At 51.7% G+C, this 12,181-nt stretch overlaps 2 protein-coding genes and 1 gene segment (V, D, J or C); all 3 read right to left on the bottom strand.

The window, feature by feature from the left end:
* The window catches only part of LOC102937026 (immunoglobulin lambda-1 light chain), a 537,592-nt gene extending 530,264 nt beyond the window's left edge, over window positions 1-7,328 (bottom strand). The window contains exons 1-2 of the mRNA XM_043529632.1: window positions 7,210-7,328; window positions 6,790-7,103 (exon numbers count right to left, since the gene is read on the bottom strand). Coding sequence (XP_043385567.1) covers window positions 6,790-7,103; window positions 7,210-7,258 — 363 coding nt within the window. The 5' untranslated portion in view covers window positions 7,259-7,328. The remainder of the gene's footprint in view (window positions 1-6,789; window positions 7,104-7,209) is intronic.
* LOC119563804 lies at window positions 802-1,330 on the bottom strand. The segment is given in 2 exon segments: window positions 802-1,124; window positions 1,213-1,330. Coding segments are annotated over 2 exon segments (372 nt in total).
* A 1,993-nt stretch (window positions 7,329-9,321) lies between the features above and the next one.
* On the bottom strand, window positions 9,322-11,728 carry LOC114020371 (pre-B lymphocyte protein 3-like). Its single transcript, XM_027826219.3, has 2 exons — window positions 11,557-11,728; window positions 9,322-11,310 (listed from the first exon to the last, which is right to left on the bottom strand). The coding sequence occupies exons 1-2, from the start codon at window positions 11,603-11,605 to the stop codon at window positions 10,982-10,984; spliced, it is 378 nt and encodes a 125-aa protein (XP_027682020.1). The 5' UTR covers window positions 11,606-11,728; the 3' UTR covers window positions 9,322-10,981.
* Window positions 11,729-12,181: the final 453 nt, after the last annotated feature.

The raw sequence follows: 12,181 nt of genomic DNA, 5'->3' as shown, positions 1-12,181 counted from the left end.
AGTAGTAACCTGCTGTGCAGCAGGCCACCGGCACTCAGCAATTCACTGCTGTGTCTGGACCCCCTCCCCCAGCCCCAGGGCTCACACACAGGGATCCTGCCTCAGTGCTCCCTTGTAATGAGAGCAGACAGCAAAACTCCTCCAGGGCAAGCAGCTCCCAACAGGCCAGCAGTCAGCACAGAGTTCCCCACCCAAAGCTTCATTCCTGAGCTTATTTTCGAAAGTGGCTTCTGAATTTGGGCGCCCTACCTGAGACACATGTTACAGCCCAGACGTGGGTTGTGGAGTAGGGGGCTGATAGCCTACCACTCGGGTGGGGGCAGAGGGGTCTCCTACTGATCAGGCAGGGGGAGGGGTGCTTGACCCCAGCAGGTCTGCGAAGGCAGCATTGAACACCTGCTTTCAATCCTCTGTGGACCCGAGAGGGTGATCTACCTTACAGGATTTCCATGCCCAGCCTCGTGTTATTGGCCAGTGAAGAGCCACTGACCGCTGTGGATACAGCGTTGTTCTCAGATAGCCTGTGACCTTATGCACAGCGAGCTGTATTGGGAAACACATGGCCCTTCTCCCAGCGGGCTCCCGGGAGTCTGCCCCATGAAACCAGATTCCCCTGAGCTGCAGAATTTGTCTCCATCAATGGAGATTCCACCATTTATCCTCCAAGCCAATGAGCTCTGAGATGCTAGAAAGCAAGTGCCCTGGAGGCACGAGGGAAGCGTGGAGGCAGTTGTGTGTGTGATGCCTTGGCGACCGGGATGGGGTTTTGGTCTCAGTTCCCCGTCAAGCTGCAGTGCAGTGTTACTCGCCACTACTCGATGTTAGACAGTAATAACTGGCCTCATCCTCTGCTTCGACTGCAGAGATGGCTAAATAACAGGTGTTAGTGGAGGCCTCTTTGGTAGCCGAGAACCGGTTGGAGGCCCCCGAGGCCAGCCCTTCGCTGGATTCATCTTTACAATAGAGCAGGTATCTGGGAGGGTTCCCTGATTTCTGCTGCAGCCAGCTCACGTGGGCACTACTGATGCTGGTGCCAGCGCTCAAGGTGCAGGACAGTTTAGCAGAGTTTCCTCCAGACACTGACACTGAGGCCATCTGGGTCAATACAGCCTTTGTGTTGGGCACTGTCAGAAACCAAGACACAAGTTAGCAGTGACCAAAGCTGAATTCAGACTGTACTTCATGTGCCCGTTGAGTTGCGAGAGGAATTACCTGCTAGGGAAAGCCACAGGAGACAGAGCGTTAGAGAAGCCAGGCCCATGGTGCAGGGAGGTGACGGAAGGTGGAACGGAGAACCCCGACATTGTACTTGGGTTTCTGTGGCTTTGCACCCCAGTCCAACCCCTGACTTTGTGCAATTCTACAGCAGCCTTTAGAGCCCTGCGGACAGAGGTGGGGCTGCCCAATATGCAAATGAGCCCTGATGGGTGGCGCTACTATGCCACAATCCCACGCCGTACCCTGAAGCACCACCAGCACCCCCAGTGCAGCCCGATGTGCTGATGGGCCCTGGGATCCTGACTGCAGACCTGACCCACTCACACCCATCACCAGGGTCCCCTTTGGGTAACGCCTCAACTCCTGGTGTTGTGAGAGGGGTCACAGAGCTTAATGCTAAAGGTCTACATCAGTACGGGACACAGCAGTGCCCCCCGCAGTAACAAAACCACCATGCAGGGCCCTGGTGTGATGAGTTAATCAGGTGACACATTGATTTGTGGCCAGAAGTTTACTGAAAGAAAATGCCAAGAGACCAGGTTAAGAACAACTCTTTAATCCCCGATCAGCCATGTAGGTGCCTTACAGCACTAAGCACTATGTACGTGTGCAGCATACAAACTGATGGGTAGGGCCCCCTTCCACTACAGCACTTACACACACAACTTTAACCCCCTGCTTAAAATTAAACAGGTGCTTAAATGCTTTGCCAAAATGAGGCCTAATTTATTAAGTGCATATTAGTGTGTGAACTACATGTGTCAGACTCATTTTAATGGTTCTATTTCCAGTTCTGTTTCCATCAGTTCAGTGACTTGTCCACTGAGATTTCCAAATGTGACAGGGGGAATTGTGGGTATGTCACGTATGGAAATGAGGCTCTCTATAGCCATCCTTTTCCCTCTCCACTCAGAGAGGAAGCAGACAGCTCTTTCCACTGACGCATCTGGCCGTAGGCTCACAATTCTGTACATGTTTCAAGAGAGAAGATCCAAATGGGCTGGAACAGCACCAAGGCAGCCTCTAAACTGGGTCCCATGCTAGGAAACTTACTAAAACATTACTAGTGCTGCCTATTGAACAGCTGTTCCCATGGAAATTAATTAGTGCAACTTGCACATTACAGTAAGTATTTATTTTGTTACATAAAAACACCCTTATCCCATTGCTCTGAATAAATCGCCTCAAATTTCTGGTCAGGGATTTACTTGGCACTATTGAAAAAAGTTCATTAAGAACAAATCACACTACAAAACAAATCATGATTTTATAACTCTAAAGACTTCTTCCCTTGTGCCTCACATTGGACAAGATTGTCGGTAACGTTATTGGGCCTTCTCCTATGCTGCCCTCTGGTGGTCATTATCTGTCTCTCTTCTCCATACAATGGCTCACTAAAGTTCCCATGTCAGTTGCATGCTTGCAGCGCTGCAGTCCCAGTGACTTTCATGAGAGTTGTGCACAGACAACTGACTGGTGCATCGGGCCTCGGATATGTAAGGAGCCTTGTCTGCATCCCCTGCTAGTCTCTCTAAATGCTCATCTGTTTCTCAGCATCAGTGATTCTGCTCACAGCTTCTTTGCTTGTAATGACTTTAGTCACAGTGCACAAACACTGGCACTATGAAGGAATCTATGTAAGACATCACTGTCTGCCAGGGCTTCGCTCCACAGGATTTCCCGTTAAACACAGATCATGCTAATTTACAACAGCACATCGTGTTAGCTTGCACCTGGTGGAATGCAGGCAGAGGATACCAATTCTACAAGGAACTTCCAAAAGGGTTCACAATCTGCTTCTTTAGTGTGTATTTCTGTTCTCGGTGATGGCCTCTCTTGGGGTTTCTGTGGTTTAGACTCCAGGGGTCCTAGGGTGCAGAAGGTTTTTGTCTCAGTTCCCTGTCTCAACGTATCACTGTGTAAAGCATTGTTGTGCCATGTACCACAGCAATAATCAGCATCATCCTCTGCTTGGATCCCAGTGATGGTTAAATAGCAAATGTTGCTGGAGGTGTCTTTGGAAGCAGAGAACTGAGCAGGGACCCCAGAGCCCTGGTGCTTGCTAGATTCATCTTTGTAATATAGCAGATATCTCGGAGGGTTCCCAGCTGTTTGCTGAAACCACCGAATGTATTAGCCACTAATGTTCATTCCACTACTCATGGTGCAGGAGAGTTTGATGGTGCCTCCTGGGGGCACTGACTCTGAGGCAGGCTGAGGCAGGGTTGGCTGTGTGCTGGCAACTGTCAGAAACAAAGACCCGAGTGAGCTGTGACCAAACCAGAAGTTAGCGAAGCTCAGTGACTAGAACAGGGGTCGGGCAGTCAGGACTTCTAGGTCCTGCTCCTTGCCCTTCCAAAGGCTCCTTTGGATCTTGGAGAAGTCACTTCTGCTCCTCCGTTTCCCACTGGGGATAATAGTCCCCTGTTTGTAAAGGGCTTGGGGACCCTCGGCTTGAACACAAAAGGGCATTTTCAAAAGCACCTACGTGACTTCAAGGCCCGTTGAAAGGCCCTGAGTCCTTATCAGGGAGTGTTATCAGCCAGGTAGGGGCGCGTTGGGTATTACAAACCCCTGACCACTCACCTGCCAGGAGGAGCCCCAGGACACAGAGAGTCAGGGTGGACCGGGTCATGGTGCAGGGAGGAGATGGAGGTGGACAGGAAATAGCCCGATTTGGCAACTCTGCTTATGCCTGTTTGCAGCTTGAGTCCTGGCTCTGGGCAACCCTCCAGGCACCTTTAGAACCCTGAGGGGCAGGGCTGAGACTGGCTCGTATGCAAATGAACCCCAAGTGGTAGGGCTCTGTGAGTCTATTGGATACACTGATCTCTGCTTATTACCGTTACATTTTGCAATGCAAATCAGCCATATGGCCCTGCGGGAAGACCTGATCCCCCTGATCCTTCCCCTGATCCCCCGTCTCCCTGTCGGACCTGCCCCAGTTAGGCAAAGGTTAGAAACGTCCAACTGGAAAATTCAAATGCAGAGAAGGGACTAACGGCAGCACAGATGGCAACGGAAATGCTGCAGAGCTGCTGCGCCATCTGTATCACAGCAGCATGGCTCCCTTGTCTAGAATCACAGCTTATTGAAAACCGGGAACGAAAGGAGAGGAGGAGTAAAGAGAACGGGAACGTCTCGGACTGAGTCTCTCGGTGGCCAGAGCTTGCGCGTACTTGCGGGTAAGAATTGTCACATGGCACCGTTGCACCATGGGAAAATCCAAAAGGAATCAGAGACGCGCCTTTTACAAGCAGCCACCCAAACACACACCCCAGTGTGGCTGGAGAGGGAGCAGGGACAGGGCAACAAAGGGGACAAACATGAAGAGATGGTTTCTCATCCAATGAGAGCTGCATTGTAGAGAGAGAAATTCTCTATAAACCCCTCACTGGTGTGTCGGCAAAAACACCTGGGCACTTCTAGACCCCCTGCTACTAATTCTAACACTTGCACACACTCTTTAAATAGCTTAACACCTGCATGAAGGTAAGGGTTAATATTTGGACCTGCAAAGCCTATTGTCATACACACAGACTCAGACACACACACGCAGACATGGGAGTAATGTCTTGGGAGGTATCTCTTAAAACCTCATAATCTGCTGGTCATTATTGTCCTGGTAAAATATGTCTGGAACCATTGTATGTAAGGTTATAAGATTCCACTGTATGGTGTTATTAACACATGTTCCAAGTCTGGGGAGTGGTCAAACCACTTCCTCAGAGATAAAGGGCAAGCACACACCTCAGCCAGGTGTAAACAAGACCAATGGGCCATTACCTGCTAAATGGCTATTCATTGTCAGGAAAAGGGACAGAAAAAGAGTGAAAAAATCTACATCTTAGCAAAGAAACAGCATGGAGTTCCCATCCACACAGTCTGCCTGTTGCCAGGCTCCCAGCTGGAGATGCTTCTCAAAGAGGGGAGAGGACTATACAAAGAAAGGGGAGACACTCAAAACACCCCTTCCTCCTCTCTCTCTCTGCCCATTGATTCATTGCCTCAGAAGGAGCAAAGGGAGCAGTCATTCAACTGGGGATGGGGTCCTGGCCTGAGATGTGTGGCCACTAAGAGTCTGTTGAGAGCCGGGGATGAGAAAACTTTGTTTTACATTTAATATAGTTATTGAGTTAGGCACTAACTGTGTTTCATCTTTTATTTTCTTGTAACTATGTCTCATTTTTGTGCCTCATTACTTATACTCCCTTCAGATCTCTCTCTTTGTAGTTAATAAACTTGTATCTACTCTAGTGTGTTTGAACTGAAGTGTTTGGGAACCTCCATTTAAGGTAATAAGTTGTATGCATATCATCAAATAAAATGACGGACTTTACTGAAGCTTGTATTGTCCAGGAGAGGGCTGGGCAGTGCAGGACATACATTCCTGGGGGGATATCAGGGACAGGGAGTGTGTTGGGGTCACCCTGCAGTATAATTCAGGCTGGTAAGAGCCTAGGTGTGGCTGGCTGGCTGCAGCACACACAGAGACACAACTGGGAGTGACCTACATGCCGGAGGCTGTTTGTGAGCAATCTAGGTTGGAGGCTACAGCAGCAAGGCATTGTACAGGGCACCCCAGGTTGAGGGCAGGGGTGCCACAGCTACTCAGTAGTCTGGATTGTATCCTGGACATGTCACAGATGTATGGATGATAAGTGCTATATTAGTGCTACAGGATTCTCAGTATTCTTCAGCGTATCCCAGCCTTAGCAGTCATGTTTTCTGCTCTTCTCCACCTGTCTCCCACCAAAGGGGAGAGGCTGTTTCTGCTCAGGCAAGAGCAGCAGGTAAATACTGTTTCTGGCTGCCCCTCTCAGTCCTTAGAACTGCCTTGGCCATGCTGCAGTAAGTGTAAAGGATTCTGGGTGTCTTTGAGAACTAAATGTGCCCCCCATGCAACTGTGCCGGAAGCAGGGCCCTCATCCGGAGGAAGGTTGAGGCAGAGCCGGGAGGGGTGGTGGGACGAAGGGAGCAGGAAGGAGCTGGCAGAGGCTGACTCTCCTTGTTGCCTAGGTGCCCTGCACCAGGGGCCATTTTAGGCCGCACGTTATCAGGGGCTTCACTGAGCCTCCCTTGCAATCCACCCCCGCCCTGTCAGGGCCATAGACCTGCAGTAGCTGCGCTCTGCTGCCATCTACTGGGCAGTGATGTGTCCGTGCTCTGTGGGGCTCCCTCGCACGTTTCGCAGAGGCCCGGAAGGCCTGGTGGACAAGCCTGTCTGGGTCCCATCTTTTCCATGGGGAGCGGACTTCGCTCTTTGTGGTGCAGGAGAACGGACGGTGTTTCCCGGGGACCCCGCCACCGAGGACGGCTGCCTCAGCTTTTCAGCGACAAGACGACTATTGGAAACCAAGAGACCCGTGAGCAGTGACCGGGCCTGAACTCACAGGGTATTTCAGTGCTAAGGGTGTGTCTTCCGCATGAGGAGCGGTGAGGGGAGCAGGAGCCAACGCCCCCCGTGTAAGAAGCAGGCTGGTGCTCAGAGCAGGTGTAGCCTTACCGCAGGGTTGCAGTGGAGTGAGAAGGTTTTTGTCTCACTTCCCCATAGGACGGTAGCGCTGTGCAAGCACTCCCAGTCCACGTAACACAGTAATAGATGGCGTCGTCCTCTGCCTGGGCCCCAGTGATGGTTAAATAGCCAATCTTGTTGGAGCCAGAGCGAGAGCCGGCGAACCGGCTGGGGACCCCCGAGCCCATGCCTTTGTTAGATTCAGTGAAAAAATACAGCAGGTATCTCGGGACGCTGCCCGGTTTCTGCTGTATCCAAATGACACGGTTGGCACTGACGGTGTAACTGCCCTCTAGCGTGCAGGGGAGCTGGACAGTCCCCCCGGGAGACACGAACTCGGAGGGCGGCTGAGTCACCTGAGCGTAGCAACCTGCGGAAAGCAAAGAGCAGGGGGGTGAGCACCGCTATTACTGCCACCTTTTCAGCTGACCTCAGTTTCAAGGCGCGGTCGGGCATCAATCTGCTGTAGCCGTTACCTGTCAGGAAAAGCCCCAGCAGACAGAGAGGCAGAGTGGGCTGAGCCATGGTGCAGGGAAATGGGGAGAGGTCACAGGAGCTGGGTTTCTGCTGGTTTGCAGCCTGTTCCCTGCCTTTGTGAAACCCTGGGGCAGCTTTTAGAGCCCTTATGGGCAGGGGTAGGGCAGCCACGTATGCAAATGAGCCCTCCAGGGTCAAACTGGGGCAGCCCACTATGCAAATGAGACTCAGGGGGTGGAGGTCAGACATCACGTTCTTTTCATGATCCAGACTCCCTCAGTTCTCAGACCTGCCGCCCCGGGTCAGACCAACGTTCCAGCCACTCCGGTGTCCTGGCTCCAGAAGTGGCCAGAGTAAGGAGTTCCACCCCCTTCATGAACAATTATGCAACGATCCGGATGGCCTTTTGTTCTGGATGTGTCCCCGGGAATGGATCAAGCCTCGCTCTGAGCGTGTGGGTGTGGGGCACTCAGCAGGATAAGTATCTGGGTACATCTCACTTAACTATTTCGCTGCTACTGGTGCACCTCCATCCCTCCTATTCTCTGCCTGCAGCACAGACTAGTCTAGTCTCCCGACGGCTGGAATACTTTGGTCTATTTTGGTTGTTGGGTTCCGTGTGCGGGTGCTGGGTGGGGATTAGTGGCCTGTGATGTACAAGAAGTCAGCCTAGATGATCTGATGGTCCCTTCTGGCCCTTCTGAATCTAAGTGAGAGTGAAGGGCAATGACAGGGGTAGACAACAGAAGGCACCTTGTAGAGAAGGGTCATAGTAAAACATCCCTGACGGAGACTCCACCACGATACTGGGTAAATTGTTCCAGTGGTTAATTACTCTCACCTTAAAAATATACACCTGTCTTCCAATCTGAATTTGTCTAGCTTCAGCTTCCAGCCAATGGATCTTGTTGTACTTTTGGTAGATTGAAGAGCCCATTATTAAATATTTGTTCCCCATGTACATTCTTATAGACTGTAATCAAGTCACCCCTTAACTTTCTCTTTTTGGTAAGCTAAAGCGATTGAGCTGCTTGAGTCTATCGCTGTGAGGCATGTTTTCTGATCCGTTAATCATTCTCATTGCTGAACCCTCTCCAATTTATCAACAGCCTTCTTGAATTGTGGGCACCAGAGCTGGACACAGTATTCCGTCAGGGCCAAATACAGAGGTGAAATAACTGCTCTACTCCCCAATGCAAGATTTCCCTGTTTTTGCATCCCAGGATTGCATTAGCTTTTTTGGCCACAGCAATACACTGGGATCTTATGTTCAGTTGATTATCCATCACAAATCCCAACTCTTTTTCACCCAGGTGAATGAGGCACTTAGTTTACCCTCTCTCATAATACAAGGGCAAGGGGACATTTAATGAAACTGAAAGGGAACAAACTTAGAACCAATAAAGGGAAACATTTATTTTCCACAATGCATCATTCACCCATGGAACTCATTGCCACAAGATACTCCTGAGGTCAAGAGCTTAGTAGGATTAAAAAAAAGGATGGGACATTCAAATGGGTAGTGAGATTGTCCACAGTTACATTAGACAGCAACAAATGTAGAAGGGGTATAAACCCTCATGCTTTGGGGCCTAAGGCTTGGCTAGGAAGAAACTTCCCCTCTGGGCAAGATATTTGAGAAACATCCACTATGAGGTTTCTTGCACTTTACTCTGAAGCACCCAGGCTAGGCCAGCATCAGAGGCAAGCTACTGAACATAGGGGGACCATTGGTCTGATCTGGTCTGACAGTTCCTCTGTCCCTAATATATACAACTGTGACCCTAAGAACCCCTCAGTGCCAACTTGCTGTGTTGAGAGAGGCTATTGGCTTCAGGCAGCCGAGCTACAGCCGGCACAGACAAGATCACTTCAGACTAAGGGCAGGTAGTGGTGAGGTGCCTCACAACCACAGGTGCCCCTGGGGAGCGTCACAATAACCAGGCAGTCTTATATTAAGACCAGCATCATCAGTAAAAGAGCACTAACTCTGTGTTGTGTCTGGACAGATGGCAGCGACGCATCCAGCTGCAGTTTTGAAAAAATAACAATTGGGAGAGGTTAAAGAGAGTATGTTCCAAGTGTCCCAGTAAACTCCACACTGCACAGGATACAAGTCACGCAGCTAATTATTAGCATTTATTGTTTGTATTGCAAAATCTCACAAAAGCTTCAACCAGGATCCAGCCCCCATCACGCTGGGTGTTCTGCATAGCAAGTTACACGCAAGGGAGAAGCGTCACATCATCAGGACGTTGCTGGACATGCCCTAAGGGCAGGACACAGCTAGATAACACTGACAGCTGAGTCACCCTCTGCGGGTGTCCCATACACCAAACCCCCCAGTGTACAATGCTAGAGTGAAGAATGTATTACAGCAAAGTAAGGCCCCAAAAGCACAGGCAGAGATCTGAAAATCGGGCCCTGGGGTTGTCAAAACAGGCTCATTTTGGCCCCAAACCCACACTCCCTTAAACACTGGCAAAACTTTCCTCTCCTGAGCAGCCCCGTTGCCGCTAATTCTGGGTTTCATTGATCCAATAAAAGGGGCCTCTTGGTGGGCTGTTTTTCTCTGGTTTGGACTTGGGAATACATTGAATGGAATGCCCTGTGCTCAGCAATTGTGGTGGTGCTCAGAGTTAGCTAATTCCCTGGTACACACCAGAGAGAGCGGCTGTGCCCAAAGATTGGCAGGCAGGTCCGCTGAGGGCCCCAGGGCCAGGCCGACTGTGATGGAATGTTATCATTCCTGTTTATTATTTACCCAGCACCAGAGTGTGCAGGGCACTCGCTCCCCCTGCCCAGCCACGCTAACAATCTGTCTGAATGTCTCAGCTGCTGTGTTGGCCATGGCTCATCAAGCTCCTGTGTGTCTGAGCTAAGGCCTTGTGGTTCTACCCCCCGCACCATGTGCATGCTGCTGGCTGATGGCCACGGTTTCATGGTGACGTGCTGCCACCTTCTTAGGGAAAAGCTCCCACCAAATTCTCTCTCTCTCAGCCCCGTGGGCTAATGGCCTTGCAGAGAGCTGGGATGAGAGACTAGGAATCTATTTGTCTTCCCATTTAAACAAAAACACTTCCTCAGAACCTCAGAACTGAGAAAGAAGGCATCAACAGCTGGCAAACACTTATGCTGAGTGTAAATCAGAGAAGCCCTGAGGCTGCTCTAACTTACACCGGGCACTGGACAGGGCCCTGAATACAGGAAGTGCACAGGTAGCTTAAAGGGACTGCCTCTCTTCACCCCCAGCAGCACCCTTTGTTCCTGTCCCAAGCTCAGAAGCAAAGTAACTAAGAACCCGGCCCGCTGTATGTCGGAAAGGCATATAACATACTCCTGAACATCAGAACAAGTGCTTTAGAAATCTGTCTTTGATGTCAAGCTGTACTGGGTGCCCCACATGCAGCTGACGGGGATCTGAGCAGATGCACGGGGCCTGCGGGCAGGAAAGACCAGCTCCATTCGGTAGGGTCTCTGTGCAGTGGGAGCTGCAGGTGCCCAGCACCTGGCAGGATCTGGCCCTGCGTGTCTCGTAGCATTCTGAGCTCCACCAGGTGACATCCGTCAGACAGGAAGCCACCATCCGTCACAGCTCTCTGAGCATAACCGACCAGGGGGCCTCAGCTCTAGGTTAATTCAAGGGTGGAGAACGTGAGCCGTTTCTTTTTCCATTCCTTATGGGGCTGCGGTTCCTTCAGCACGAGGCTCTGCAAGCGGGGGCTCATCAGAGTCCCCCTGGGGGCCAGCACAGGTTTTGGTTCCACATTTCTAGAGATAGTAGATGGGATACGCGACCGAGCAGTAATAGTCAGCGTGGTCCTCAGCCTGGATGGCGGCAATGGTCAGAACGCAGGCGTTGCTGGCGGGGTCTTTGGACGCAGAGAAGCGGTCCGGAATCCCGCAGGGCTTGTGCTTGTCCACCTCCGAGTTGTAATAGAGCAGGTACCTCGGAGGGCTGCCAGGTCTCTGCTGGTACCAGGAGACCCCGAACTCCCTGATGTTGTACCCAGGATTCAGGGCACACGAGAGTTTCACCGTTTGTCCCGGCAACGCTAAAATGGAGGCCGGCTGAGTCAGCACTGGCTGTGCCCTGGAAGCTGAATGAAACAAGGGCGCAGTTACGGACGGAAAGTGCCGATCCCACCCCCAGTGGCTGAACTGTTACGTTATCCCCTCTGGCATCGCCTCCACACCAGCTACGGGTTAACCTCCGGCAGCCCGCCTGACCACGCCTGCCTGCTCCGCCCGTCCCTGTCTGCAGCCCAGCGATAGCTCAGCCCAGGAGCCTCGCCCTTCAGTCCCTCCCTCTGCAGAACTCGCCTCCACCTCCCACGAGAACGTACCTGGCACCAAAACCCCTGGGAGGAGGAGAGCCAGGAGGCACAGCATCATTGCGAAGGCCTTGGAGGGAGCCAGAGGGAAAGGAATCGGCAGCTGCTGTGCAGCAGGGCCCCTGGCTTTCTGCAAACCTGCAGCAGCTTTAGAGCCCTGGGGCACCAGACAAGCCAAGTGGGTCTATGCAAATGAGCCCTGGGGCTCAGGGACTCCATCAGCTGATCAGGTGGCTATCTGCTGCTCTCTGTGCTATTCAGCCACAAGGCCGACACGATGAGGATGAAGCTTCAGTCACCGCTGGGAAGAACGGATTCAGGGCTGACACCTCGGCTGTATTTTGGGCTATGGCATTTGCTGTGGAATCTGGCCTCCTCCTCTTGTCTGCCCCGCTCACACCTGCAGGTGCCGTGCGTATGAGACACGGAGCCGGGTTCTATTCCAGCTCTGGCCACAGACCTTCCGTGTGCCTCTTGGTCGCTCACGTCCTCTCTCTGGGTCTCCGTTTCCCCACTTATAAAGCAGGGATAATAAAACCCACCTCCCCCACAAGAGCTGGGAGGCTGAACTCGTCCGTATTTGAGAAATGCTCAGATGGAAAGTGCTAGGGGAGGAGAATCTAAGACCAGGCTCCTT

This window comes from Chelonia mydas, chromosome 15 (assembly GCF_015237465.2).
Source record: "Chelonia mydas isolate rCheMyd1 chromosome 15, rCheMyd1.pri.v2, whole genome shotgun sequence".
In the NCBI taxonomy this organism is placed as follows: domain Eukaryota; kingdom Metazoa; phylum Chordata; order Testudines; family Cheloniidae; genus Chelonia; species Chelonia mydas.
The sequence above is the reverse complement of the archived record's forward strand: the minus strand, read 5'-3'. Positions and strand labels throughout refer to the sequence as shown.